The sequence below is a fragment of the Brassica rapa genome, chromosome A06, assembly GCF_000309985.2.
Source record: "Brassica rapa cultivar Chiifu-401-42 chromosome A06, CAAS_Brap_v3.01, whole genome shotgun sequence".
In the NCBI taxonomy this organism is placed as follows: Eukaryota; Viridiplantae; Streptophyta; class Magnoliopsida; order Brassicales; family Brassicaceae; genus Brassica; species Brassica rapa.
In genome coordinates, this window is record NC_024800.2 from 3,012,428 (window position 1) to 3,039,915 (window position 27,488).

The following is a 27,488-nucleotide window of genomic DNA, read 5'->3' on the forward strand; positions in this document are numbered from 1 at the left end:
ACATAAGAGAATAACTTTAATGCAACACACATTCTGATAGAGAAGAGATGTCTATTGATTTAATATATAAGCTTGAAGAAGTTTCAGCTACATATGCTGGAAACTGGTTACTACTGTTCTATTGATTTCCTGAACCGATGGATACTTTGGTAGGAAAATTACATGATAAATACTGAATAACGGATAGTTTACACTCAATGTTGAGATAGGGACGGTCTCTTTTCCAGCATCTCGTAGTAAAGAACAGAATTTTCCTGCAAAACGAGATGATTTGTGTGTTCTTCGGAGGCCAAAATGAAAAGAAAAATACAAACAGAACTTGGATGTAACTCACCTTTTGAACGATCTCAAATGAGATTGGATCAAAACAGTGATATGATCCTCTTTCGTAAGCATTTGTTTTCACGAGAGGTTCTCCGATTCTAATGAACCACAACTTGTGTTCTTTGTGGTAGAACCAACCCCTGTGGTAACTGCAAAACGAAAAAAGAGTTATGATGCAGCTTGTACTTATAGTCTGAGTTCAACCAATATAAGTCAATTATGATGCAAAGCGCATACAGTTCATTTGTTGCGTATAACTGCGCTTCATCTTTCGGCATGCTGCACGAGAATATCGTTAAGGTTTTTTTTAACAAATGAAAGCATCAACAAGTAAAACAATTCCAAAGATACATACCTATAGAATACATAAAACAATGTTTCTAACAACAACTTCGCAAAGAGCCTTTGCTGCAACCACCAAATAAAATAATAATTAAACAGATGGACAAGTGAATGATGGGTAGTTATGAGAGAGTAGAGTGGCTTACATGTAGAGGCGGAGAGTTTTTAGCGTAGTAACACTGGGGAACACTGAACTCAGGATCATCTTTAGAAGGTTCATTAGACCAAGGCGAGGCGAAAGTCTTATGAAGATTTTCTGTGGAGTTCAAATTTAACCCAAGTGACGTCAGATCAATCCCAAGTGCCAAAGAAGTCAAGTCAGGGTCGCTCATCTTTATCACACTAAGCAAACCGAGCAAGCTAAAACGATCAGGATTTGATTGTGTCACTTGCATTGGTTTTAATCCCACGTCTCTGAACGGTTGGCCAATAGCTGACATCTGCTGGAAGCGATACTGGGAGGCGTTCTGATGGTGCTGATATTGCTGGAGGGGCTGGTCATAACCCATCCCAGTGATGGAATTTGCAGAGTTCATAGATCTTAATCCTATACCAGGAGGTCCACCAGTCTGAAGCCAATGAAATATACTTTAGAACCTCAAACGATCTCAGACTGCTTTCAAAAGTATTGACCATACCACACCTGAGAGTGGTAAGACGGATGCGAGGATGAGAAGATGTCAGACACATTTACGGAGACTCCACTACTACTCACAGCTTGAGCATGTTGTTGTTGTTGTTGTTGTTGTTGTTGTTGTTGAGGACGGTGTGACGTATACGCTCCACCTAAGTTGAACCCACCAGACCTTCCCATCTGCAAGTAGCCAACATTAGAGGATAGAATAAACATTGTGAGGAAAACATCCAATGGAAGTAAATCAAACCTAATGACATTTAAGGACAAGCTAAGACTCACGGATAACTGTTGAGATTGCATCATTAAAATAGAATTCTCATGGAGTTGTTCTTTATGATGCAAATCCATTGGATAATCAGCATTGCTACCTGAATAAAACCAATCCATCTTGTCAAAGACTACATAATAAACGAAAATCTCTTTATAAAAAAAAGATTTAACTGCATGCACACCATGAAAATTTAATGCAAGGACATTATGAGGATTCAAGACGGTAGCATCACAATGGATCATGAAGACGATTAATAATTCAGCAGGGATATGACCACAAATTCACTCTCTAGTTATGATACCAGTGGGGAAGGTGGATGGTTCCTTTTTGGGTCAAAGTCTCAAACTCCGTAATGCACAAAAAGGAAAGATGCAGACAAAAAGGGGGACCTTTGTATCCAGGCAATGCAGGAAAATCTTCATTTTGAATACTGAACTCTTGGTTTTGCTGCACTATGGGGCTGAGTCCAAGGCCTTGTTGCAATCGAGCTCCTAAGAATTTTAAAAGGGTCGTGTTTTATATTTTATTCAAACAGATAGGAGAAAGAGAAGAGAATCAAAGGGTTAGTTATTACTTATTACTTACCCAATTGTCCTTGAGCAGAACTGAGCTGAGGAAAATCATTATTTATATCGAACGGAGAAATGTCGTTGGAGTTCATATCATTCAGCAAGCTCATGGAGCTTAGACCGTTCATTGCTTGAACATGATTTTGGGAAAGTCCCCCAGATGCAGGGTAGGAACTTCCAAGCATAGAAAAAGCCTGCGGAGATCCTGAAGAGAAAAGAGAAGACATCCCAAATGCACATATCGTTTAATATAAAGAAACAACAGAAAAGGATACAAATCATGAGGTACCTTGTGGAAGGATCCCACTCATCATTGGGTTTTGTCCAATACTTCCAGATCCGTTGTTTGCTGCCAAATTTAGCCGAGAGCCAAGACTCGGGATAGATAATCCTCCACCAGAGCTCAAAGTCCTGCCCACTGAGCCTCCACCAACCATATTCCCCATAGAGCTCGGTATCCGAGAGCCGGCATTTCCCAAAATTGGAGAAACTCCCAATCCTGAAGAAGTAAACCAATTACTAATAGTAGGAGTGTAATTACAGAACTAAGTGTTTCCAACAGTATTCATACCTCCTCCTCTATTAGTAAGTCCTGAGTGTCCATTAGAACTACCATAAGATATCTGAAAATAAGAATCCAAAAGCAGACTTTTAAAGCAAAAGCCAAAAACAAGGGACCGTTTCTATATAGTTACAAAGATAACAGCACCTGAGAAAGCCCAACCGGAAGATTGCTGGATGCAAATCTTCCATTTTGTTGTTGGACTCCAGCTGAAGAACCATTAAAGCTTCCATGAATACTATGAAGGCCCTGAACAGAACCTATACAAAGAAAACAAAGCTGAGAAGGAACTCTTGGAGATAACTAACACCAGGAAACATCTAAACCCACCAGCATGATGAAAAACTGGAGAAGCTGCCCCAGATAGACCGGAGAAAGAAGAAGCAAACGCTCTCCCTGAACCGTCTGATAAACTCGAAGCAGATCCGTTTACTGATGACTGAAGAATTAAACACTAGTCAGAGGAATGACAAAGAGTATTATTCTCTAGAAGCTAGTGATACCGAAGACAAAGAGGCAGTAAGTACATTAAGTAAGCTTGACATTTGCAGATGTTATGTGATCAGCAGCTCCACATACAAACCAAAACCAAGCAAGATCCCTTCAGTGAACTCAACACTGATAGAGATTGACCTGAAACGTAAGCAGATGGATCAAAGAACTCAACTTTAGACCTGAAACGTAAGCAGGTGGATCAAAGAACTCAACTTTAGAAACACACATAACTATAAAGAGTAGAAATTGAATGCATCTGACGTCACACATTTCAACTCTAATCAAAACCCTTTTATGCAATGAGACGAAACTCTATAGAACATTCTTAAAATGCCAGCAACCAGATTAAGGATTCTATTTTTTTTTTTTTCAAACGAAAACCGTAGAAAGCACTAAGATTTGTGATATGCAGCCACACGAAACAGGACCTGCTCAATAGTGAAGATGAAGGGAAGTACCTTCACTCCCAGAAACTCAGGAAGGATCGGAAAAGTGGAGAAGATATCGGAAAATAAAATTCTCTTTTTTTTTTCCCGTCGTCGATTTTGTCTATTTTATTACGGACAAGCCAGGCGAAAAATCCAAAATGACGTTTTTGTCCCTATATAGATGGTTATTTAATTTTAGGACTTATTGGTAAATAAACATGTTCTAGTCTCTTTTTTTTTTTTTCTACTTAACTATGGAAAGTAGAGGAGATCGACGGTAACTCTCTCCCAGGCACTCTCCCCAATGGCAGTCTTTAACCTTTGGGTCTTAAGTGTCTTCGTAGGTACTGTAGCGCTGACCTTCCTGTTTTAGATCATTACACGCTGACACATCAGAAGCTTTTCAAAAATTCCCTCCCCTTTGTGGAAAAACCCTCGGTCCATTGAGGAAACTAAATCTTTACCTGCTGGTCCTCTCCGGTGAAACCGCCGGAGGAAGGTTTCTGCTCCGACCTTTCTTATCAGCGTGCAAAGGGGATACTGAAGAACCCACCACCTTGTGAAACTAGGGTCGACTGCTTCTCCTCTTAGTGCCCTCTCAACTCTCAAGCTCACTCACATGGCTTCTCGACGATATTCAACCGCAGAGAAAGGGAAGGGGCTCCCCTCATCTTCCACATACTAACCGTAAGCGTATCAGAGCTCCAGACTTCGACTTTTCCGATCTTGTCAAAGAAAATTCAAAAACCCTAATAGGGAGACTGATTAACCCCAACGAGCAGCGGGTGGAGCACCTGATTCTCGAACTCCCCAAACAGTGGGCTCTCAGGGGCAAGGTCATTGGAGCTGATTTAGGTAATGATTGCTTCCAGTTCCGGTTTGACAGAGATGAAGACCTGCAATGTGTCCTCCTCAACAGACCATATCAGCATAACCACTGGATGGTTATTCTGGAATGCTGGGAACCGGTCATATCTAGCACTTTTCCATCCAAGATCCCCTTCTGGATCACAGTAAGAGGTCTTCCCCTGCACTTTTGGCATGAAAAGATGGTGTATAATATAGCCCCTGTGCTAGGACAACTGGAAGACTACGACATCACAAAGACCTCTGCTAGAATCAGGATCCTGCTCGACGCTTTAGAGCCACTCACTTTGGAATCCATGGTGGACTTCTCGACTGGAGAAGAAGTTCCTATCACCTTTCAGTACGAGAAAATTGCGAACTTCTGCAAAAACTGCAACATGCTTACTCATACATCTCGTTACTGTACCAGGAAAGCGCCAAACCAGAGTTTGAATGTTCAACAAAACTCTCACTACTCTGAAAGCCATAGAGATCTACATGTGAGTCGACGACACTCCTCACAGTCGGACAGACAAGTGCTTTACTCTCCCAGACTACCACCACCTGTCAGAGCAAATAGCAAGGGGGATGAGACTTTTCACCAAAGGGTGGACCGCCACGGTAGATATTTCGGTGACAGAGTAACTTCTGAAATTTCTCTAGTACGACCTCTTAAGAACAAGATTACTCCAGATAATTCCAGCGGGTCTCCTCCTAAGTTGGTGCAGGGACGGGCAAGCGCAAATTAAGAGAGGAAGTCCGTGAAGGAAAGACTGAGGCTACCTCCTCCTCCGCAGCTACAGTGGAGAGTACGAGAGAGACAAAACACACCACCTATCCAGCCTCTTCCTCTACCCATACAAGAGTTAGCGGTAACGACCCCCACACCTACTTTTGGAAAAAACCTACACGAATGTGAATTCTCCAAACAGTTAATTCCAACAACTGAAGAAGTACTTGGGGAGTTGAGGGAGGTTACCTTACAGTATGTGCACTGCGTGGATCCCATTGAGAGTGCGGCTAGACGACGCAGGGTGATCCAGGATGAAGCAGACTTGATGACTAACACTGCGGCGAGCATTGTGGCCGCAGCAACTGCATCGCTTACCCAGCAAGCTATCACCTTGAGGGACGTCCCAGACACTATTCTCCTCCCTAACTCTGAGGAACCTCAACCAATATTGGGACCCCTAGGGTCAAGTAGTGGACTGGCCGTGGGCTCAAAAACATCCTCTACTACAGGAGCCAAACGGCGAGGTCGACCACCTGGAGCGAAGAAAACACGTATTAACTCGATGAGTATGGGAGGTAGTGCGAAGAAGATGATTTTCTCGAAGGTGCAGGCATCACCAGCAAGAACAAACTCTACTCCGTCGAGTGCTAGGAGAGCTAGAGCTACCACTTCATCATCCTCCGATATACCAAAAGCTGCTGCTCCATTGAATAGCCCGAAGATCCCTTCGAACAATCCGGGTTTTCACAACCCCGGAAGTCCTCTTCCTTAGCCATATTAAGCTGGAACTGTTGCGGGATTGGGAACCCCCGAACAGTCCAGCGTTTAAAAGAGCTCTCTCAAAGCTGTTCTCCTGATATTTGCTTCCTAATGGAGACAAAGAACGAGGACAGTTTTGTTCTGAAGGAGCTCAAGGATCTCAACTATGATTCCCACTACTTAGTTTCCCCCCATGGACAGGGTGGGGGAGGCCTGGCCCTGCTCTGGAAAAATCATATTGGTATACAAGTTTTAACAGCAAACCACAACTTCATTGATGCTAAGGTTAATTTTAAGGACTTGGAATTTTTCTGTACCTTCGTCTATGGTGCCCCCGAGGTTTCTAATCGCCAGGCAGTTTGGGATGATCTCTCAAACATCTCAACCTCACGATCTGGGGCCTGGTATCTCACAGGAGATTTTAATGAGATTATCAACAACTCTGAGAAGTCAGGAGGAAAGGATAGAGCTGAAAGTACATTTTGCGCCTTTAGGAACTTTCTCTCAAGTTGTGACCTCTTTGATCTTCAACACACTGGAAACTTCTTGTCGTGGAGAGGGGTTAGAGGATCACAAGAGACCGGGACCTTTGTGGTACACTGCAGATTAGACAGAGCAGTGAGTAATAGTGATTGGTATGATATGTTTCCTACAGCTAGAAGTCATTACCTGCTCTTCGAGGGCTCAGATCACCGACCTCTGTTATCCGTGTTTGATCCTACAAAGCTGAAATCGCAAAGACTGTTCAGATATGATAGAAGGCTGCGACACAACTCGAAGGTCACAATTCTAGTAGAGAAAACCTGGAATAGATACAAGAACTTGAATGTCATGGAGAGACTCTCAAATTGTAGAAAGGCTATCTCTAAATGGAGTAAGGACCAATTCCTCAACAGCAAAAAAGCTATTGATAACCTGAAAATGAGTCTGGATTCAGAGCTATCCAAACCGTTAGCAGATGATCCTCTGATTTCCTCGCTGAATCTAGCATTGCTACAGGCCTATAAGGCCGAAGAGGAGTACTGGAGGCAGCGCAGCAGGCAGATGTGGCTCTCCTTAGGGGACCGTAATACTGGTTATTTCCACGCAGCTGCTCGCGGAAGGAGAGCCCGAAACAGATTTTCCATGATAGAAACTGCAGAGGGAACCGCAGTGTTCGAAGAGAAACAAATTGCTGAAGTTATAGCTGCTTATTTCACGGAGATCTTCTCATCTTCTTCAAGCGATTGCACTGACACTGTGCATAGTGCCCTGAAGAGCAAGATAACAGCGGAGCAAAATGAAATGTTGATAGTGCCACCCACAGATTTTGAGATTCGAGCTGCTCTTTTCTCCATCCATCCTGACAAGGCCCCAGGGTCAGATGGTTTCTCTGCGAGTTTCTTCCAGACCAACTGGGATGTCACGGGACCTGCTATGATAAAGGAGATACAAGAATTTTTCAGAACGGGATCAATGCCTCACTCTATCAACGCTACACATATCAGGTTGATCCCAAAGATTACTAGTCCTAAAGTAGTTTCGGACTACAGACCCATTGCTTTGTGTAATGTTTACTATAAGGTAATCTCAAAACTCCTATCACTGAGGCTAAAACCGGTCCTACACTGTGCTATTTCTGAGAACCAGTCAGCTTTCATACCTGGCCGAGCCATCTCTGATAACGTGCTTATCACGCACGAGTTCCTTCACTATCTTAAGACGACCAAGTCCAAAAAACGTTCCTCCATGGCTATAAAGTCTGACATGAGCAAGGCATATGATAGATTAGAATGGAGTTTCATCGAATGTGTTCTATCTACATTGGGTTTTCACGAGGATTTTACTACCTGGATAATGATGTGTGTCTCCTCTGTCTCTTACTCCTTCCTGATTAATGATGCTGTCCTAGGCAGAGTGATACCACAGCGTGGAATTAGACAGGGGGACCCCCTCTCCCCCTATCTCTTTATCCTGTGTAGTGAAGTTTTATCAGGCCTCTGCTCTAAAGCACAACAAGATGGAACTCTCCCTGGAATCAAAATTGCAAAAAACAGTCCCAGTGTAAATCACTTACTGTTCGCTGATGATACCATGTTTTTCATCCCCACTGATAGACGTTGCTGCGCGAAACTGAAACATATTCTAACCCTGTATGAATCTGCTTCGGGACAGAGGATCAATACCGACAAGTCCTCCATCTCCTTTGCTAAAAAGACCACATCTTTAGTGAGAAATGAAGTCAAAGACATACTAGGAATCACAAAGGAGGGAGGTGTGGGAAAGTACCTTGGCCTCCCAGAACACTTCGGGAGGAAAAAGAGAGACCTCTTTGCATCTATTATTGATAGGATTGTGGTGAAGGCAGTAAGCTGGTCTACTAGATTCCTTTCCTCTGCTGGTAAAATGGTCATGCTTAAGGCTGTTCTCACTGCTGTTCCTAGCTTTGCAATGACTTGCTTTCTGTTACCGGTTGGCTTGTGTAAGATGATACAATCGGCTCTAACACGTTTCTGGTGGGACTCAAACACCGGAAAAAAGAAGATGTGTTGGTTATCATGGGATAAGCTTACAAAACCAAAAAGTTTGGGGGGTTTGGGGTTTAAGGATATTCAAACCTTTAATATTGCTCTGCTGGCAAAGCTTCCATGGCGCATGCTCACTAATCCAAACTGTCTCCTATCTAGAGTCCTGCTCGGGAAATACTGCCACAAAGCTCCACTGCTCAAAGTACAATTGGTGAAAGGCGCTTCCCATGGATGGACTGGTATCCTCGCTGGTAGAGACTTACTAGCCTCCCACATTGGAAGAGCAGTGGGAGAAGGGACAGAGATCAAGGTATGGACGGATGCTTGGATATCAACTACGTCTCGCATTATACCGTACGGGCCACTCAAGGAAGGTACAAATGATCTCTATGTCTCTGATCTTATTAATCGAGGTACCTGTGAATGGAATATAGAGATGATCAGTAGGATATTGCCTGAATTTGTGGAGGAAATATTGACTATCAAACCGAGCAAAACAAAAGCAAGAGATTCCTACATTTGGTACCCAGCGAAGTCAGGCATATACTCCGCAAAGTCAGGGTATGCTGCGGCCATTGCTGATAAAGAGCTCTTGGATAGTAGCGCTCAGCTTGACTCCTTTGATTGGCATCGATCGGTGTGGTCTATTTCCTCTACGCCAAAGCTACAGATCTTCATTTGGAAAGCTATTCAAGGAGCTCTTCCAACGGGTGGGAATCTACAGAAGAGGGGGATGTTACAGAATACTAACTGCATTCACTGCGGTCAGACTGAGACTACTGAACACCTTTTACTACATTGCCCCTACGCGGCCCAGGTATGGAGCCTAATTCCCAAGGCTGGGAGTTTTGATCCGGGGCTCTGCTTATCAGTTAGTGAAGCTGCTCAGACATCAAGGACATGGACCTGCTTGCCGCCGAGTGGGATAAGCAGCGACATCTTCTCTTGGGTGTGTTGGAACCTGTGGACCGCTCGGAACAAGCTTCTGTTTGAGTCAAGACCAACCTGTGCACAAGCCACGGCCACTAAATCCCTTGTGAATGCTCGTGAATGGCTACAGGCTCAGGACCTCGCCAATTCTCCACAGAAGAATACTCAGATCCAAGCAAGACCGCCATCGATCCCTCTCGGGACAGTAACTTGTAACACCGACGCCGCTTGGAAAAAGGAATCTCTCACTGCCGGTCTGGCCTGGATCTTCGACTCAGCTTCATCACTCACCCGATCAGATGGATGTCAATACCAAACTTGGGTCTCATCAGCGCTTATGGCTGAAGGGTTTGCTATTCGGGAGGCTCTCTCTCACGCTCAACACCTCGGCATCACCAAAATCTGGATCCGTTCAGACTCTCTTTCGCTCATCAGAGCCATAAACTCGGTTACCAAGCCGGTGAATCTCTACGGAATTCTCTCGGACATCGAGTCTCTATCATCGTCTTTCGTTTTTTGTTGCTTCTCCTTTGTTTCTCGTAACCTTAATGGGCAGGTAGACAATTTGGCTAAAGCCTGCCTCTACAATGTATTCTCCTCCTGGGCCTGAGGCCTTTTAATGAATGTTTTAAGTTGATCAAAAAAAAAAAAAGTCTCTTTTTTTTGTCATTGAAATAACTTCCAAAAGTTTGATCTCCAAAGCTCAATGCTCAGAGGAAAACAAAGAGAAGACAAGCAAAGATAAAAGACATACATCACCAATAGGTGCTTAAATGAAGAAAACCCTACAAAGGGGAAATAGTTTTTAAAGATATAAATGGTTTCATATTCCATTAGGTGAAGCCGTTGCAGGCTCATCTCGAGTATGTAGATGCAGAGGAGACGGCATCAGCACAAATGATATCAGTAAGCCGAACTTAGACCTCCACGAGCTACATAGGATTGAACCGGTTCATCCTTAATGATACTAACAGCGATCTCAGTAGCTACTCTAGTTGCAGCCACGTACACTCAATAGTATTGGACAGCCCCAAAAACCAATGCGGATTGTTCAGGACATCCCACATAACCATTTACCATGAAGGTATAGACGGACGCAATAGATTAGAAACTAAACAGGTCCACGCACACCATTAGGGGGCTATGGTAAAGATAAATTTCCAAAGAAAATAACCACACAGCTGCAGAACATATCTTGAAATTGAAAGGAACACCAAATAGATAAATGCATTGTTGTGTCTCTAGTGAGAAGAAAACACCGTGATCTTCGGCTCCGGCGTAAGTCCAACCAAGAACCTGACCGTTGAACTTCCAATCCATAATACAACCAGACACCGTTACAATACACATACACCAAAAAGAATCATTGAAAAGGTGGTTGAGTTCACACCAACCACAACTAATACCACTGAACTCCTCAAACTGCTATCACCACCACCACAGCTTCTTTATATGAAGTGCAACTCCAATACAGAAAATACAAGTTGGAAGTGAAGAAGGGCCATCATAACCTTTAAGACCGCTTCAGAAACACACTATAGAACAACCTGGCATAACTGATGATGAGATATGTAAAAAAAAAAACAGAAAACTAAGCAACAAAAAAGAGAAAACTGATGAGAAAGCTAAAAGAGAAAAGAAATCTCCCCCGGCATAAGCGACAAGCGCAACCGGGGGAAGAAACGAGGATCAGATCAGAGGGGTTTAGGTGTGACGGCTAGAGAAAATTAGGGTTTTTGATAATTTGAAGCTTGTGGGTTTCATGTTCTAGTCTCTTGTTGCTTTTTTTGTAAATTTAAATCTAATATAGCATTAGTTTTTTTTTTAATTTAAAATATGAAGTTATATTTGGCGCTACTGAAAACAAAATAATTTTAAATATAACGAAGAAACAATTTATATTCACTTTTTTTATCAAGAAGTGATAGATGTTGTCTTTTGTGTGCAATAGATTATTCTCATGAAAATGTAATTCGGGATATTATAAATTTAGTGTACATATATATATGTGTGTGTGTGTGTTATTCCTAACATATGCATAAGAAAGTTGCCCAAAAAAAAGATATGCATAAGAAAAAATAATTCAATCATTTCGAATTGCCATTACATAAATATTTTTGAATGTAGCCATTAAATCAAGTTATCTAAAAAACAAAATCACAGAAAAAAAAAGTTCCACCGGAAGTGATGACAGCGATCATGACGTTCTTTTTAGACAATATCCTCTGTTTTGGAAGTCTGGTTTTCCGATGATCCATTTGTTTTCTCTGTACGTAATATGTCGTAAATACAAAAAATAATGTATTAGTAATTCATCAAATAAGTAAGTAATCTATATAGAATGTGAATCATAAGTTACCTGTAAACGTTCTCCCTGAACCGTTTGAATAAACTCGAGGTCAATCCGTTTACTGATGATTAAGAATATCATCCGAGTTAAAACACTAGTCAGAGGAATGATAAAAGAGTATTATACTCTAGAAGATAATGAGGCAGTAATACATTAAGAAGATGAAGGGGAGTGCCTAACTGAAGAGGCTCAAGAAGGATCAGAAAGGTGGAGGAGATATCCGAAAATAATTTTTTCCCCGATTTTGTCTATTTTATTCCGGACCAGCGTTAGAAAAACAGTTTAAAATGATGTCTTCGTCCCTATATAGCTGATTATTTAATTTTAGGGTTGTTAGTAAATAAGTAAGTTCTTAATAGTCTTGTCGCTTTGTAAAATTTAAATTTGAAGTTATATTGGCGCTAACAAAATATTTTTAAAAATTATTAGAAACAATTGTTATTCACTCTTTTTGTCAAGGAATGATAGAGGTTTTGTCTTGTATGTGCAATAAAAAATTAAATGTAATTCGGAATATTAAAAATTTAATATATATATATATATATATTATTTAGTTGGATGCTCTTGAAAATTTATATGTACATATTTAAGTTGATACTCTTTAGATCAATTTCACTATCAAACTTACTATATATTATTTTTTGTAAATCAGTATTGTTGAGTTTAAAAACTCATACGTTTAAAACCAAGATTCATGAAGTTGATATGCATAAGAAAAAAAAGAAGAGTAAAAAATAATTCAATCATTTGCAAATGCCATTACACATGAATATTTTTGAACATAGTGATCGTGTTTTTTTTTTTTTTACAACCATAGTGATCGTGTTATCTAACAAAAAGTTCAAAGAAAAAAAATATGTAGTTCCACCGAAGATGATAGCGATCATGAAGTTCGTTTAGACAATAATATCCTCTGTTTTGGAAGTCTGATTTTCGGATGATGCATTTGTTTTCTCTGTATCATTTCGTCAATACAGAAAATATTGTATTAGCAAGTCATCAAATAAGTAAGTAATCTATATAGAATGTGAATTATAAATTACCTTGTCCAAGACTTTGAGCCTTTTTTGTTTTGTGCTTCACATAGAAAAAGTATATAACACAGATGATGATAATAGTAACCACAATTGCTGCGATTATGATTCCAACCACGGCTGAAACATCCAGTGATCCAACTTTACTCTTATGTTTTCTCTTCTTTGAACCTGCAATTTAATTTGTATAGTTAGTGTACTAAACAAAACCTTAAGAATATTCAATAGAATTAAAATTAAATGAACCAAATTTGGATACCACTACTCTTGGAAGCTTTCACAACCACTTTTGAGCCAGCGAATAGAACTTGAAGACTTCTAGCTTTCACTAGACCTTCAACATCAAGCATCGATGATCCTTGCTGACTCGTGGTCATAGAATATGATTCAACATCGTCTTGTCTATTCAGAGAGAAACAATATATATATGTTAATTGTTGTACGTAATCATATGAGACAGGTGAAAGATAGGTCTTCTTCTTACTTAAACAGGACATCTCTTGTGGGATGAGAATAACAGGACGCTAGAGAGAGGGAAGCGAGTACGAGGAGCACGGTAATAAGAAGATTGTAAGCCATTAGAGTTGTGTTTTGCCAATGTGGAAAATATACGAAGAGATATGGAAGAAGACTTTGGTTATATATAGTCATTTCTCTATGAACATATTTGGCGTCTGGTCAGTTATTTTATTAATCAACTTGTAATTATTTATACTCAGATAGTGTAGATGTGCGTTGTGGACCGAGCGGTAGGCTGTCTATTGTTTCCTTTTATAATAGCTTTAGGCTGTCTGCGTTTGACTAGATCATAATAAAGATTAGGGAAAATTTATATTTTTAACTCATGAAGTAGACAAATAGCCATTACATATGATTTACAATCAACATCCATCATTGGTAATCATTGCTGTATCCATAACATATGATTCATCATCATATCTTCTAAACAAAGAGAAAGCAAAACAAATGTTTGCAAGTAGTTGGCGACATATGAAACAAGTGAAAGTAGCATTTTGAAGTCTTACTCGAAGTTACAGAGAAAACGAGTACGAGGAGGACGCTGAAAAGAAAACTGGAAGCCATCAAAGTCGTAGCCTAATATAAGTTCTCAATTTGCGACGTTTTGGCGTCTGGTCGTTTTTTTTTTTTTTGGAACTCAAATATTGATTCAAACATAAAAAGTTATACGGCCAAGCCGCTCGATACAAGGTTCCAGTTAATCAATTTGGTTACTGTTTGCCATTACAATGCTCTGCTTTTTTTACTTGTGTAATCTAAATAGTAGATCAATTTGGTTACTGTTTTTGGAACAGCTTAATAGGTGACTTTATTTAGGTTAAACTCATATCATAGCAACGCTTATTTTACTTAGAACTGCGCATCACATTCCCCTTGAGCAGTATTGAAATCAACTCAGACAAATTGTCTTTGCAATGCTTCCAAGTTGTATTAGCTCAAGAGACTATAACAAACTAGAAAATGTGTTGCACATGGTTATTTATAACAAAGGATAAAATAACCCGTTTGGGATACATAATGAACATGAACTTGAACTTGGGATAAATCTAACTTTCATTTGAAGATTTTCTAAGCTACATGAAAACATTGCCTAACGACGAGGAACAGCACAATAGCAAAACCAACAATAGCTAACACCAGGATTTACTTTTACTAATCATATTGATTAGAATCCCTAATCCAATCTCCCTCAATTTAACCTCCGAAACCGTAGAGAGTGCGTCCTTGCCTCTTCAAAGCATAAACAACATCCATAGCAGTGACAGTCTTCCTCCTGGCGTGCTCGGTGTAGGTGACAGCGTCACGAATGACATTCTCGAGGAAGATCTTGAGGACTCCTCTGGTCTCCTCGTAGATCAAACCGCTTATACGCTTGACGCCACCTCGACGAGCAAGACGACGAATAGCAGGCTTGGTGATACCTTGGATGTTATCTCTAAGCACCTTCCTGTGCCTCTTGGCTCCTCCCTTTCCCAATCCTTTTCCGCCCTTTCCCCTTCCTGACATCTTCTAACAAAGTTCCTTTAGAGATTCTAAATATCTGAAATAACAAAATCAAACTCAATTGAGGCTCTTTGAGTAATCGATATAAAGAAGAAGACGATTCGATACCATAACCGGTGAATGTCTGTATATATATAGTCAGAGACGATCCGCGTGCTTAACACTACAGCCGTCGATTATTAATCTGACGGTTGTTACAATCGTTGACAGTAATAGACGGATCGATGACGTGGAATTTTTCAATTAGAGAAATAACGAAAACTAGCCAACCTTATTGGGCCTGTAATTACCCAAAGCTCGTACTGGGCCTCAGATAGCCTTCTACGTAAACCTGTACCCGTGAGAAAGGGTTTTGACTGATCTCTCTTTCTCTGTAGCCGTGATCGTCGCCGTATCTCCGGTGAGTTCTTATCTCTTCTGCTGTGAGCTGTGGCTTGCTGTGATTGACATCCGCTTGTGTAAACTTTTTTTATATTTTGGTTATAATCAGTCTGATCTTTGTTTGGTAGGTCGGATTAAATAACCGGGAGCTGTTTTTGTAACCATGTTTATTACGAGATTTGTCGGGAGGAGGTTCTTGGCGGTGGCTGCATCCGCGAGGTCGGAGTCCACTACTGCAGCAGCCGCGTCGACTGTTAAGATTGCCAAAAACCCTCTCGAGGAGTTCTTTGAGTTCGACAGAAGCCAGGACGAAGACAAACCTGTTGTCTACGGTGCGTATATGTCTATGATGCTATGAAATTAGCAAATGTGATATGTTTTAATCTACTAAGCGTGAATTGATTATATGTCATTTCGTTTTGGGAGAGTTTATTTTCAAGTGTATTATTGATTAATGATTGTTTGTCTATGGTGCTATGAAATTAGCAAATGTGGTATCTTTAAAGCTGAATAATCTACTAAGCGTGGATTGATTATATTAGATTAAGGATTGTGTTAGCAAAAAAAAAAAAAAAAAGATTAAGCATTGTTTTTTTGTTTTTTTTTTGGGTGTGTTAGGTCGAGGTTGGAAAGCTTCAGAACTTCGACTCAAGTCATGGGATGATCTTCAGAAGCTGTGGTACGTTCTTCTCAAAGAGAAAAACATGTTGATGACTCAGCGTCAGATGCTTCAAGCTCAGAACATGATGTTTCCTAACCCTGAACGCATTCCAAAGGTACTACTACAAACCAGGCCGTTACTGTTAAGCATCAGAGTTCCAATTGAGTTGTTAACATAATTGATGAATGTTATGTAAGGCAATTTTACGAAAATGGTTGTGTAATCTGTTGTTGGTCAACTTTGAATTCATGTGAATATAGGTGAGGAGATCAATGTGCCGCATAAAGCATGTGCTGACAGAAAGAGCGATTGAAGAACCGGATCCAAGAAGATCAGCTGAGATGAAGAGAATGGTGAATGCTATGTGATCAATCCCTTTTTGCTTCTTTTCGCAACCGATTAGAGTCAGTGTTTGGGTCTTTGGCCAATGATTGTGACTGTTATGTCCGGTGGTAAAAGGTGTTTGTTTGGGTAGCTATATGCACGTACGTTTCTGTAAAACTGTGGTTGGTGTTTATTTCAGGAAACATGTTGGTCAGTTGATTCTGAGCTCTTGTCTTGGAATATAATCGAGAGAGCAAATAAAATGTTATTTTCATCTATTGTTACACCTTACTAGGCAATAAGTTTATGTGGAGATGAAGATTCGGTGAAAACTAGGCATGGGATTTTAAATCGAGTCAAACCAGTCGAACTGAACTGAAACTTTGGTTAGTTCGATGAGGAGTTCGATTCGATTTGGCTGGTTTACAAAAAAAAATTGGTTTTCGGTTTGGTTCGATAAATTGTTAACCAAATTTCGAACCAAACTAATTGAATTAACCAAAATGTCTAACCGAACTAATTGAATTAACCAAATTTCGGTTAGTTTAGGTAAAGAAAATAAAAAGTGGAATATCAAAATACCAAATCAAATTGATTTTTTTATAGTTCAATTCAGCAAGATTTTAGTAGACCCGAACTGCCAGAATCAGCCTACCTAGTGAAAACAGTATGTTGCACAAAAAAAAAAATGAAAACATAAAATTATGCTTGTCCTCTGACTCAGAATTATATATCAGTAACCCTAAAAGCAAAACATCATAACCTTTGTGGGCCCTTAAGAAAAGATATGAGCTGGGCCCAAATAAGCCCATATATTATCTTTTATTTTGTATCGGGCCCTTAATATTCATTGGACAAAAGCCTCTTACAGTTTTCATAAACCCTTGTCCCAGCAAAAGAGTTTCTGTATTGATTTTCCTTCTCAGTGTTGCCGTGACCTTTTCTACCGTCGCCCTTCTGCAGCCGTGACCGTCTCCATCAACCTCTCTAACTCCTGTGAGTTCGTTCTTCTTCGTGTCTCTTCCTCTCTGAGATAGGTCCTCTTGTTGTGTCTAAAACCACCGCTTCCTCTGCCCTGGGGTCAAATTAATCGTGGTCATTGAAAGATATTTGTGAAACTTCCATCAATTTTAATTAGCGTTTCTTTATTCTGAATTGGATTTTGTCAAGTAGTAAACTAGTAGACATTATTTGTAGGCAAGTCCAAAGATTGAAGAACCAGCTTCAATTTTTTATTACATACTCTTGTGTTGTTAGAGTTCTTTGTTCTTTGCCAAATCTCTGTCTACCGAAATTTAATTTTTTTCCTACTCGCCAATTGATTTAATGTGTATGTTTATCTGATGGTCGGTTTGGTTTTCTACGGTTACTTTCTCTGAACATTTATTTAGGTTATCTTTTTTTTTATTCAGTGTCACATCTTCTGGCTGTTTCTGAACAAGTATGATGGAGGAGATTAAAAAACCGGGCCTGGTTGAAACAATAAAGAGGTGAGTTATGCTTATTCCATTATCACAAAAACAGTTCTTTGCTCTAGCGAGAAGAAAGTAGGTTGACTGAGCAATGAATCAACAATAACCACAGTTCTTATACAGAACAAAAAAAACGATCTTGTGTGTTTAGTTAGATATGATATACTTCACGTTTTTGACTGGTCTCGTTTTGTTATTTTGATGTGTCTCAGAGAAGCTCCACAGCTAGCAACAGTGTTGAGAGAAATGAAGGAAGGCCTTGATGTTGTTAGGAGCAAAGTTGAGGCTCTCACTGCAAAGGTACCATCTTATAATTTTACATCATTTTTTTTTTTATTTCGTCTGTGGCGAGTAGTTTCAGTTTGGTGTACATGAAGAATTGATACCTATAATAATTATCTTTAAAAATTAAAACATTTTCTCCCTTTTAAGGATTTAACCAAACTATTGTCTCTGATTACTTGCATCTGCTATTTACCCTTCAGACAAGAGACATAATGGCTTTCAGACTTATTCATGTTTCACTACATCCTGATTTTCTTGTTTTTTTTTTTTTGCTTTTGCAAATTATATAGGTAAAAGCAGACAGTTATCCGACAGCGGATGGGATGAGTTACCTCGAGGCAAAGCATCTGTTACTTCTAAGTTATTGCCAGTGTCTCGTATATTATCTGTTAAGGAAGGCAAAAGGTTTCTCTATAGACGGCCATCCTGTTGTAAGGAGCCTTGTTGAGATGCGAATGTTTCTAGAAAAGGTTTGCCTTCTCTTCTTTACTTGTCAACAAGACATAGAGTCAATATAATATATCTCATTTTTGTACTTCTTTGGAATAGATTCGTCCCATAGACAAAAAGCTTCAGTACCAAATTCAGAAGCTCACCACAGCCGGTGCGTCTGTAACCGAACAAACCCTCTCTGAGGGAAAAGAAGCCGAAAAATCTGAAGATGTGTCTAATTATAAGCCCAAGCCAGACTTGCTTGCTGACAAAATGGAAGATGAACCAATGGTAAGCCTTATTATCCACTCTTACACTTCTCAATAAATGTGCTGAATGTTCTTTTTCTTAACTGTTTTTTGCCTTTTTTAAATTCAGGATGGAGTTTATCGGCCTCCTAAGTTTGCTCCTATGTCTATGGATGACAAGACGTCGAAACAAGAGAGAGATGCCGCCAGAAAAGAGAAGCACTTCTTAAGACAAGCCACTGAGAATACATACATGAAAGATGTGTTGGACGAGCTCGAGGACAGACCTGAAGAGGTGGGTTTGGAAGGAAATTTTACTTTGCATCTGATATGAGTGAGTAGCTGTTTTTAATTTGTGTGTGTAAATAATATATAAACAGATCAGAGACTGGCATGGTGCTGAGAGCAAGGAACAGAGGAAGTTCATAGCACAGTATGAAAGACAACAAGAGGTTGAAGAAGAACTCTTTGCCCGAGCACCTCGCACTAAGGAGGATAAGAAGAGAGAGAAGCGCTTGAAGTCACGCAGTGGGTATGTTTCTTTGCTTTTTTGTGTGATATTTTTTTTTATCAATGCACTCATGTTTTTAACTGAATCAGGTTGCATGGACTTACCGAGAGTTTTGACGATGAGTTCAAGTTCTTGGATGAAGATGGTGAAAAGCAATCAAGCTTTGGTGGCAGCGGCCGTAAAAGTGGAGGAAGATCCAAGAGAAGAAAGGTATAAGTCATTTTTTTTTATTAGTTTTGATTACTAGTCAGTCTCTAATGTGTTTAACAATGTGTTGTTCATTGTTTTATTCGCAGACGAGGCATTGATATGGAAGGATACAACCATAGACTCATCATGTTGTTGCTACACTGTCGTTTTACTTTGTGATTGTATTGAGATTTTTGTTTAATGTGAACGAACACACGGTCAAGTGCACTCGCAGTAATATTCGGAAAGACCTTTTCTCTAGTGCTAAATTTAGCTCATTTCATCAAAAACTTCGTTTTCATTTAAATAAGTGATGTAACAAAAAATCTGATTTGAGTTAGAAAAAAATAACAAAGTTGCATCAGTCTCTTCTTCCCATTTGTCATGGGAAACAGCTCAAGCTCCAGCACGAATCTAAGCAACCCTAAGAATAGGCTTCTAGAAGAACATCACCACCACGACAAGCTCAAAACTCACAACCCCACTTCCCGTGTCTCATTCCTCAGATCTCCACTGCCATGGCTTTTCATGTTCCTCTTCTTCCTCCCGTTGATTCTCATCTCCACCACAGGAGGAGGCGGACGCAAGACTTGCAGCCCCACCTATCCACACCTCTCCATCAAAGACCAAACAAACTCTTCCTCTCTTGTCAAAGACCCTGAGGAAGAAGTAGAAGACGACGATGTCCCTCCACGTGTGCCTTCTCTCTACCCTCGCCGGCCAAGGATGTTCAACACGACGCTCGATCACGTCGTGTTCGGTATCGCCGCGTCTTCGGTTCTGTGGGAGACGAGGAAAGAGTACATCAAGTCATGGTGGCGACCTGGCAAGACACGTGGCGTTGTCTGGATAGACAAGAGAGTCCGCACTTACCGTAACGAACCACTCCCTCAGATCAGAATCTCACAGGACACCTCACGTTTCCGGTGCTTGCTTCCTCCTCACTCTACATTATATATAAAAACCTAACGTGTATGACAAGGAAACCTAATTTCAAATTTTTTTTGGTGTTGCTTTAGGTACACGCATCCGGTGGGAGACAGATCAGCAGTGAGGATATCAAGAGTAGTGACGGAGACGCTACGATTAGGGCTTAAAGGAGTACGGTGGTTTGTGATGGGTGACGATGATACTGTGTTTGTGGTGGACAATGTGGTGAACGTGTTGTCGAAGTACGACCACACTCAGTTCTACTACGTTGGTAGCTCATCAGAGGCTCACGTTCAGAACATCTTCTTCTCCTACTCCATGGCGTTTGGTGGGGGTGGCTTCGCCATTAGCTACGCTTTAGCTGTTGAGCTCTCGAAAATGCAGGACCGTTGTATTCAGCGGTACCCTGGTCTTTACGGTAGTGACGATCGCATCCAAGCTTGTATGACCGAGCTCGGCGTACCACTAACCAAAGAGCCTGGCTTCCACCAGGTAAAAGATTGTATTTATTCTTCTCCTTTTTAGAGTGTGATTGATTGGTTACGTATTAATGAAGTAAGAGAGTGAAAAAATAAAGTGGAAATGAGATGCATGAAAAATAATAAATCTGGAGTAAACTTTTCAATTTCACAAAAGGTAGAGGGGAGACTGATTATACTGTTTTCTCAATTTTTAGAGTAAATGAACTGAAATAAATTTTCACTTGGTTGAAATCAGAGTAAACGAGATGAAATCAATTTCTCTCTCTTTTATTTTACTCTAACTATGCCATATTCGTTTAAAAAAAAAAAATATATGCCATACAGTCACACTTTAGTTAAGAGTCCAGTCCGATCGAATGTTAGTATGAAAATTGGTCTTTTTCATGGGTAAGTGGAACGGTTCAATTTTTTTTTTTTTAATTACAAAAATAATAATTTTAGAAAAAAATAAATAAATATTAAATAGGATCTAAAAGTTTATATTTTAGATATATTTATAAATTAAAGGTTTGTGATCTCAAAATAAATGTTACAAACATATATATATGTGTGTGTGTGTATGTATATATTATGAAGATATTAATTTTAAAATTACATTATTAATTCATTATATGTACAATGATTTTTTTTGCACAAAAGTTAAAAATAATTTGAGACTGTTACTGTTGCCTGTTGGTATGGCTGCGTGTCTGAATGTTCCGTTAATGGATATGTATGCAGTACGATGTTTACGGGGACCTGTTGGGACTATTAGGAGCCCATCCAGTGGCTCCTTTGGTGACACTCCACCACATCGACGTAGTGCAGCCCATATTCCCTAAGATGAAACGCTCACGTGCCCTCCGACACCTCATGTCATCGGCAGAACTCGACTCAGCCAGCATATTCCAGCAGTCAATCTGCTACGACCAGAGCCGGTTCTGGTCCATCTCTGTATCATGGGGCTTCTCTGTTCAGATAATCCGAGGCATCATTTCACCTCGCGAGCTAGAGATGCCTTCGAGAACGTTCCTCAACTGGTTCCGCAGGGCTGACTACATTGGCTACGCGTTTAATACTAGACCCGTGTCGAGACATCCGTGTCAGAGACCGTTTGTGTTTTACGTAAACTCGGCTAAGTACGATGAAGGACGTCGCCAAGTGATTGGATACTATAATTTGGACAAGACGAGACGGTTCCCTGGATGCAGATGGAGGCTGGATTCGCCTGGAAAGATCGATTCCGTCGTCGTTTTGAAGCGACCTGATCCACTCCGATGGCACAAGGTAGGTCCAAAACTTCATTTCCACATCAATATAATTTTATACATCAATTTCAGGTGATTCCGGTTTGGTTTAGAATAGCTCATTGACTGAAAACCGACTTGGTGTTTGATAATAAACCGGTTTGGTTGTATATCAATTTCAGTTATACCGGTTTCGTTTAGGCTGCTCCAAACCGGATAGTGATTATATAGTTTCTAACAATAGCTAGTAGAACCGGCTTGGTTCCACAACAATATATCAACTTCAGTTATACCGGTTTCGTTTAGGCTACTCCAAACCGAATTTTGATTATAGTTTTTAACAATAGCTAGTAGAAACCGGCTTGGTTCCACAACAATATATTATACTGGTTTCGTTTAGGCTACACCAAACCGGATATTGATTGCAGTTTCTAGTAGAACCAGCTGGTTTTAGACTATAAACCGGTTTGGCTAACGTGTTTAATTGAGATCATAAAACCCCTGTGTTGCAGTCACCGAGGAGGGATTGTTGCAGAGTGTTGCCGAGTCGCAGAAACACAACGATGTATATTTGGGTCGGAAACTGCGCAGACGGAGAGATCAGTGAGCTCGAACATCCTAAGCAGTAATGGTCAGACTGGATACATTATGTATTTCTTCAAAATGATTTTGCAGATTTTTTGAAAACATAATGTATTTTGTTCACAACGACTTTCTTCTTTAAAACTACCGATTTTAACTATTTTCTTTTAATAGCATATACTTTGGATTGTTCAAGTATATTTCCAACGTTTGCCATTCTATCATCATGGTTTAATCTGAAAATAGATGTGTAATATATATATATGTCCCAAAACAAAATGGTTTTTGTTCTAAAGAAAAAGGAAGCATGCTACATACATACAACAGAAGCCGAGTCAAAGATGTACATCCACCAACGAGATGTTAAAAATGTGACTTGGTTTGTTTTTATATTATAATATAACATCCACCCATTATATCTTGGTGAATCCAAAAAACTAGATTTGACTTTTATGTTTTTTTTTTTTTACCATTTTCTTCCTATGAAGACCCATCAGATTCGGCTTCTTTGACTAGATCCGGTCTTTTCTCCTCATCATCTCTGCGAAAAGAACCGTTCCTTCTCCTGCTGCTGCTAGGACTATTCGGATCGTACTTGGAAGAAGCTAAGAAGTTGAGAGCCAACACTACGTCTGATACAACAGGTCTCATGCTTGGCTGCTCTTGAACGCACATCGCTGAGATTGCAAGCGCTTGGTACAATCCTCTTACAGGGTATTGTCCTTGAAGCAAAGGATCAACCATTTTCGGGAAGTTCCTCCTGTCTTTAAACAACGGTCGTGCCTGTAAGGAAGAAAGAACATTATGAGTGTTGTTGGGGTGGGTCACATGACCCCAGTAAAATTGGAGGGAAATCTTTTTTTAGTTTATTTTTTCTTAAATTACTATAATATTTAGTCACACCCCACTAATTTATGTTTAAATTTTCACATGCCCCCATTAATTTGTAAAAAAAATTTATAATATATATATATATTATGACCAGTCAAAAATATTTCGAGCTCTGCCACTGTTATAGCAAAGATCATTGAGAGACAGAAGAACATACCCATCCGACCAGGTTTTGATCTTTTCTCGCCTTTGTATTATCAATAGCTTTCCTTCCAGTGATAAGCTCCAAGAGGACTACTCCAAAGCTGTATATATCGGATTTAAACGTGAGCTGACCCGTCATAGCGTAGTCAGGAGCACAGTATCCGTACGTTCCCATAACTCTCGTAGAGACGTGAGTTTTATCCCCGCTTGGTCCGACTTTAGCCAGCCCAAAGTCCGATAGCTTTGGTTGATAGTCTTCCCCAAGCAAGATATTCGAACATTTGAGATCACGGTAGATCACAGGAGGTTTCATTCTATCGTGCAGATACTCTAGACCTCTCGCTGCACCCGCTGCTATTTTCATCCTTGTGTTCCAATCAAGTGGCTTTTTACCAGAAGGAAGATCTGCAAACAGTTAAAAAAAAAACAATTTAGAAAATTCAAATAACCAACAAATCAAGTTAACGGCTCAATCCTATTCAAAGCATACCGTGTAGATGGTCTTCAAGAGATCCTAGAGGCATGTACTCATAGACCAACAGTCTCTGATCACCTTCAGCGCAAAACCCAATAAGCTTCACTAGATTGGGATGGTCAGCGAGACTTAGTGTCAATACCTCAACAACAAACTCTCTGATTCCTTGAGCACCGTTACGATCAAGTTGCTTGATTGCAACAACCTAGCCACAACGAATTTTGTTCAAAAAAAAACTCTGACAATCAAAGCTACTTGTTCAACAAAGATACCTGATCTAGTTTCTCTATTGTTCCCTTGTAAACTTTACCAAAACCACCTTCGCCAAGAAAACAATCGGATCTAAAGTTCCCAGTGGCAGCTGCAAGCTCTTGGAATGTAAAAGTCTGTGCTTTCTTCCCTGTGGCTTGGTCGTTCAAATTCAAACCCTTGACGTCAAGAGCTAACTGATCCTCCTTCTCCTTAACAACAACAACTCCTTCATTATTTACATCTCGATATGGACTGACTTTTGTCGAATCTACAAACACATGACAAAATAATCAAATTAATTATCTTGTGACTTAACCATAAATAAATAAACACGGCAATAAAATAAATCAACTGAAGATTCGATTACAAATAGGTAACAACAATAAAACCCAAACTTTGACATGTGTCTCATTTAGGACAAGACAAAACCTAACTCGAATAGAAAAAATCTCACTTATATGGGAAACAGTACACATGCATCAAACCACCCTTAATGTAACTGAGACAGATAGCTTTGAGCAACGATTAACGGTAGAAAATCACTCTGTACCTGAACAGGGTTGTGACTGATCGTCTCTCTTATCGCTTGTACCACCGATGGTCTTCTTGTTTTTCACAGTATCGTTGGGCTCCGATCGTTTGTTCGATCTCTTACCGCATCCGAAACAACCCATCAAAAGCAATTCTCTTTGTTCTTTTGTTTGATCTTCTCTTACTCTTCCTCGTCGGAGAATCAGAAACACAAACTCAAACACGGGAAAATCTCGAAACAGAGAAGAATGAAGAATTGCGAAAAAGGAAGGAGAGAGAGGAAAGAGCTTTTAGTGACAAACAGAGAAAGCTTAATTCTTTTGTCTTTTTGATTTATTTATCGTAGTAAGATAAAACGTAAAATTATCTTCTACGGCAAGGTCTATCGTACGCTAAAACATTCTTCTAATTAAAATACGCCACGTCAAGAAAATGTTTCTTCTCGTAGAGACCGTATCAGGAGGCGCCACGTAAGAGATGTAAATATGTTAGGCATGGTCAACTTTGAGTTTGTCATCTTACGACCGGCTGATCGAAACAGGCACCGTCGATCTGACGTGGCGGCTGGTTAATGGAGCTATGGATTTGGGGTGATTGATTTATGTCACTTCTTTGATTAATATTGCTGGGACCAGCTCGTGTGATACTAGTCATTCTATTCTATTGTGCTTTCAATCTTTTTTTTTTTTTTTTTTTTTGACTGAAGGCATTCATATTTAATTGCAAAAGAAAGAAAATGTTTTACAAGCATATAGCTATAGACACCCCTACAATATGGCATAAACCAACAAAAGTCCCATAGTTAAAAACCCATAGTTCAAACCCATAGTTTAGATCAGAAAAGTTAAGAATTTGCCCAAGGCCATGGTAGAAGATCTTGATCAAGGAATCAGTTCTGTCGCCACCCACATTTGCATGAGGGAGGAGGAGGTGGTGGGAGAAGAACGTCTGAAGCTCAGAATCTTGTCCTTGATTAGTCGATCAAGGCTTTTAGTGAGGGAGTATGATGTCTGGAATCGGTGGTTGTGATAGCGTTGGTTCCTTTCTCTCCATAGATAGTAGATAACTCCTTTCCAGCATAGAAGAATCAAACGCTTGAAGAGCCTATTTCCACGAAGGGATATCATCTGATTCATCGTTTCCTCCCAGTCCGGTGATGGCACGATAGCACAGCGGCGCGCGATCTCAGACCAGACCCTCCAAGAGTAAGCGCATCTGAAGAACAAATGATCCCTAGATTCTTCCTCCAAGTTGCAGAGAAGACATACAGAGTCTACAGCCAAGCCCCAACTCCTAAGACGATCTCTAGTAGGACACCTATTCAGAACGAACAGCCACATAAGAAAGTTATGCTTTGGAATTCCTAAAGTGGACCACACGACCTTCGCCCAAGGAACGGATGGTTCATCTCCCTTCAGCTTCCAATATATTAGTGAAGTTTTGTACTTCACAGTATGCGTACCCGTAACAACCCACTCATAGCTATCTTCTTCTTCCCCTAGTGTCACCATAGTTAATGCGATCTGAGCTTGCACCATTTCTTCAGAGCGAGGTCGAGGAAGAGTCCAGCTACCATTTCTATTCAGATCAGAAAGAGTGGCAGTGAGAGGAATTCCTTGTCTTGAAGCCGAGCCAGCTGCAAAGTAACCTTGAAGAGAACCAAGTGCGGACCAGTTATCAGTCCAGAAGCGGCAATTAACTCCATTGCCCACTCTCAATTGTATCCAGGTATAAACCTCCCCCCGCATCTTTATTAGCTTGTTTGCCAGCCAAGAGTTTGTTGTACTAGTGTTGACTGTCCAGTAGTTTGATAAGGAACCATGTAACACCTCCGACCTGAACCAAGCAACCCAAACTGACCCTCCTTGAAAAAATAGCATCCAGATAAGTTTTAGACAGCATGCTCTATTCCATGTCCCTAAATCCTTTATCCCTAGTCCTCCACCTTCCCTTGATTTTGTGACCGTCTCCCAAGAGACCCTAGCAGCGTGGTGACCCTCGATTGAGCCCTTCCAAAGGAACATACCACACAGAGAGTTGATCTTTGCAATGCAAGCTTTAGGGAGAAGAAAGTTTGAGCACCAGAAGTTAGTAATTCCCGCTATTACCGTTTTAATCAGCAACAATCTCCCTGCAAAAGATAACGTCTTGACTGTCCATGAATTGAATTTTGCCTTTACTAGTTGGATCAAGACTTCACAGTTGGCGAGGGTTAGTTTTTTGGTGCATAATGGAACACCCAGGTAGCGAACCGGAAGGAGGCCATTAGGCATGCCCGTAGAAGCTTTTATCGTGTCTACTTCTTGCTGTGAAAGTCCAGACGAAAAGAAAGAACTCTTTTGAACACTGACAGCAAGACCAGACCGCAGCTCAAACTCTCTTAATACCTGAAGAACATTTTGCACAGAGTCAATTGAACCATCGACGAAGATAAGCAGGTCGTCGGCGAAACACAGGTGGGTGAGTCGCGAGTTGGAGCACTTATGGTGGTATTTGATCTTCATTTCCGCAGCCGCATTGTTCAACATGATAGAGAGGATATTCATTGCAATAACAAAAAGATAGGGAGAAAGCGGGTCTCCTTGCCGGAGACCTCTTTTGCCTTTGAAATATCCATGGACCATGCCGTTGTAGCCAATGGTGAAATTTGTGGAGCATACACA

The 27,488-nt window shown here is 40.4% G+C and overlaps 8 protein-coding genes and 1 non-coding gene across 10 annotated transcripts; 5 read left to right on the forward strand and 4 right to left on the reverse strand.

Annotated features, from left to right (window-relative positions):
• Nucleotides 1–34: 34 nt before the first annotated feature.
• LOC103871522 (probable NOT transcription complex subunit VIP2) lies at nt 35–3,791 on the reverse strand. The gene is made up of 15 exons (XM_009149776.3): nt 3,659–3,791; nt 3,233–3,338; nt 3,036–3,144; nt 2,853–2,965; nt 2,715–2,766; nt 2,433–2,642; nt 2,160–2,348; nt 1,964–2,065; nt 1,583–1,671; nt 1,310–1,480; nt 813–1,235; nt 680–732; nt 562–603; nt 335–473; nt 35–254 (listed from the first exon to the last, which is right to left on the reverse strand). Exons 2-15 carry the CDS (start codon nt 3,248–3,250, stop codon nt 195–197), a joined length of 1,770 nt encoding a protein of 589 aa, XP_009148024.2. The 5' UTR covers nt 3,251–3,338; nt 3,659–3,791; the 3' UTR covers nt 35–194.
• LOC117126342 lies at nt 3,036–3,116 on the forward strand. Its single transcript, XR_004448914.1, has one exon. It is a non-coding gene; the product is annotated as a small nucleolar RNA snoR35 (small nucleolar RNA).
• Nucleotides 3,792–4,677: 886 nt separating the features above from the next.
• LOC117125907 lies at nt 4,678–5,979 on the forward strand. The gene is made up of 2 exons (XM_033272834.1): nt 4,678–5,208; nt 5,407–5,979. The coding sequence occupies exons 1-2, from the start codon at nt 4,678–4,680 to the stop codon at nt 5,977–5,979; spliced, it is 1,104 nt and encodes a 367-aa protein (XP_033128725.1).
• Nucleotides 5,980–11,472: 5,493 nt separating this feature from the next.
• On the reverse strand, nt 11,473–14,021 carry LOC103871525. Its single transcript, XM_033272755.1, has 4 exons — nt 13,272–14,021; nt 13,047–13,189; nt 12,797–12,958; nt 11,473–11,670 (listed from the first exon to the last, which is right to left on the reverse strand). The coding sequence occupies exons 1-4, from the start codon at nt 13,436–13,438 to the stop codon at nt 11,615–11,617; spliced, it is 528 nt and encodes a 175-aa protein (XP_033128646.1). The 5' UTR covers nt 13,439–14,021; the 3' UTR covers nt 11,473–11,614.
• A 231-nt stretch (nt 14,022–14,252) lies between these two features.
• On the reverse strand, nt 14,253–14,922 carry LOC103871526 (histone H4). The gene has a single exon (XM_009149781.3). The coding sequence runs from the start codon at nt 14,810–14,812 to the stop codon at nt 14,501–14,503; it is 312 nt and encodes a 103-aa protein (XP_009148029.2). The 5' UTR covers nt 14,813–14,922; the 3' UTR covers nt 14,253–14,500.
• Nucleotides 14,923–15,117: 195 nt separating this feature from the next.
• LOC103871527 (39S ribosomal protein L47, mitochondrial) lies at nt 15,118–16,453 on the forward strand. 2 transcript variants are annotated; one of them, XM_009149782.2, is made up of 4 exons: nt 15,118–15,209; nt 15,319–15,522; nt 15,809–15,966; nt 16,112–16,453. In XM_009149782.2, the coding sequence occupies exons 2-4, from the start codon at nt 15,354–15,356 to the stop codon at nt 16,217–16,219; spliced, it is 435 nt and encodes a 144-aa protein (XP_009148030.1). In that variant the 5' UTR covers nt 15,118–15,209; nt 15,319–15,353; the 3' UTR covers nt 16,220–16,453. The 2 variants fall into 2 exon arrangements, with proteins under 2 accessions (XP_009148030.1, XP_033128648.1); XM_033272757.1 differs by lacking the exon at nt 15,118–15,209 and adding an exon at nt 15,248–15,267.
• Nucleotides 16,454–17,021: 568 nt separating this feature from the next.
• Nucleotides 17,022–19,652, forward strand: LOC103871528 (neuroguidin). Its single transcript, XM_009149783.3, has 9 exons — nt 17,022–17,171; nt 17,588–17,665; nt 17,860–17,947; nt 18,223–18,402; nt 18,482–18,655; nt 18,743–18,907; nt 18,993–19,144; nt 19,213–19,333; nt 19,420–19,652. The coding sequence occupies exons 2-9, from the start codon at nt 17,619–17,621 to the stop codon at nt 19,429–19,431; spliced, it is 939 nt and encodes a 312-aa protein (XP_009148031.1). The 5' UTR covers nt 17,022–17,171; nt 17,588–17,618; the 3' UTR covers nt 19,432–19,652.
• Nucleotides 19,641–22,692, forward strand: LOC103871529. Its single transcript, XM_009149784.3, has 4 exons — nt 19,641–20,238; nt 20,332–20,734; nt 21,445–21,990; nt 22,463–22,692. The coding sequence occupies exons 1-4, from the start codon at nt 19,697–19,699 to the stop codon at nt 22,577–22,579; spliced, it is 1,608 nt and encodes a 535-aa protein (XP_009148032.1). The 5' UTR covers nt 19,641–19,696; the 3' UTR covers nt 22,580–22,692.
• Nucleotides 22,693–22,762: 70 nt separating this feature from the next.
• LOC103871531 (probable serine/threonine-protein kinase PBL5) lies at nt 22,763–25,148 on the reverse strand. Its single transcript, XM_009149785.3, has 5 exons — nt 24,845–25,148; nt 24,315–24,562; nt 24,058–24,247; nt 23,581–23,972; nt 22,763–23,315 (listed from the first exon to the last, which is right to left on the reverse strand). Exons 1-5 carry the CDS (start codon nt 24,966–24,968, stop codon nt 23,013–23,015), a joined length of 1,257 nt encoding a protein of 418 aa, XP_009148033.1. The 5' UTR covers nt 24,969–25,148; the 3' UTR covers nt 22,763–23,012.
• Between the last annotated feature and the right edge of the window lie 2,340 nt (nt 25,149–27,488).

What these genes read in the sequence shown, in the direction of transcription:
- LOC103871522 (XM_009149776.3), bottom strand. An exon ending in TCCAGTTTTTCATCATGCTG is followed by an intron (nt 2,966 to 3,035) that starts GTGGGTTTAGAT and finishes TTCTTTGTATAG; the next exon opens with GTTCTGTTCAGGGCCTTCAT. An exon ending in ATCCGTCTTACCACTCTCAG is followed by an intron (nt 1,236 to 1,309) that starts GTGTGGTATGGT and finishes CATTGGCTTCAG; the next exon opens with ACTGGTGGACCTCCTGGTAT.
- LOC117125907 (XM_033272834.1), top strand. Translation starts at nt 4,678, where the DNA reads ATGGTGTATAATATAGCCCCTGTGCTAGGACAACTGGAAGACTACGAC. An exon ending in CTAAGTTGGTGCAGGGACGG is followed by an intron (nt 5,209 to 5,406) that starts GCAAGCGCAAAT and finishes TTCTCCAAACAG; the next exon opens with TTAATTCCAACAACTGAAGA.
- LOC103871525 (XM_033272755.1), bottom strand. Translation starts at nt 13,438, where the DNA reads ATGACTATATATAACCAAAGTCTTCTTCCATATCTCTTCGTATATTTT. An exon ending in GAAAGCTTCCAAGAGTAGTG is followed by an intron (nt 12,959 to 13,046) that starts GTATCCAAATTT and finishes ATTAAATTGCAG; the next exon opens with GTTCAAAGAAGAGAAAACAT. An exon ending in GGCTCAAAGTCTTGGACAAG is followed by an intron (nt 11,671 to 12,796) that starts GTAATTTATAAT and finishes TATTACGTACAG; the next exon opens with AGAAAACAAATGGATCATCG.
- LOC103871526 (XM_009149781.3), bottom strand. Translation starts at nt 14,812, where the DNA reads ATGTCAGGAAGGGGAAAGGGCGGAAAAGGATTGGGAAAGGGAGGAGCC.
- LOC103871527 (XM_009149782.2), top strand. Translation starts at nt 15,354, where the DNA reads ATGTTTATTACGAGATTTGTCGGGAGGAGGTTCTTGGCGGTGGCTGCA. An exon ending in AGACAAACCTGTTGTCTACG is followed by an intron (nt 15,523 to 15,808) that starts GTGCGTATATGT and finishes TGGGTGTGTTAG; the next exon opens with GTCGAGGTTGGAAAGCTTCA. An exon ending in ACCCTGAACGCATTCCAAAG is followed by an intron (nt 15,967 to 16,111) that starts GTACTACTACAA and finishes ATGTGAATATAG; the next exon opens with GTGAGGAGATCAATGTGCCG.
- LOC103871528 (XM_009149783.3), top strand. Translation starts at nt 17,619, where the DNA reads ATGATGGAGGAGATTAAAAAACCGGGCCTGGTTGAAACAATAAAGAG. An exon ending in TGCGAATGTTTCTAGAAAAG is followed by an intron (nt 18,403 to 18,481) that starts GTTTGCCTTCTC and finishes TCTTTGGAATAG; the next exon opens with ATTCGTCCCATAGACAAAAA. An exon ending in TCGAGGACAGACCTGAAGAG is followed by an intron (nt 18,908 to 18,992) that starts GTGGGTTTGGAA and finishes ATATATAAACAG; the next exon opens with ATCAGAGACTGGCATGGTGC.
- LOC103871529 (XM_009149784.3), top strand. Translation starts at nt 19,697, where the DNA reads ATGGGAAACAGCTCAAGCTCCAGCACGAATCTAAGCAACCCTAAGAAT. An exon ending in AAGAGCCTGGCTTCCACCAG is followed by an intron (nt 20,735 to 21,444) that starts GTAAAAGATTGT and finishes ATATGTATGCAG; the next exon opens with TACGATGTTTACGGGGACCT. An exon ending in ATCCACTCCGATGGCACAAG is followed by an intron (nt 21,991 to 22,462) that starts GTAGGTCCAAAA and finishes CCTGTGTTGCAG; the next exon opens with TCACCGAGGAGGGATTGTTG.
- LOC103871531 (XM_009149785.3), bottom strand. Translation starts at nt 24,968, where the DNA reads ATGGGTTGTTTCGGATGCGGTAAGAGATCGAACAAACGATCGGAGCCC. An exon ending in TCAGTCACAACCCTGTTCAG is followed by an intron (nt 24,563 to 24,844) that starts GTACAGAGTGAT and finishes ATGTGTTTGTAG; the next exon opens with ATTCGACAAAAGTCAGTCCA. An exon ending in TCTTGAAGACCATCTACACG is followed by an intron (nt 23,973 to 24,057) that starts GTATGCTTTGAA and finishes AACTGTTTGCAG; the next exon opens with ATCTTCCTTCTGGTAAAAAG.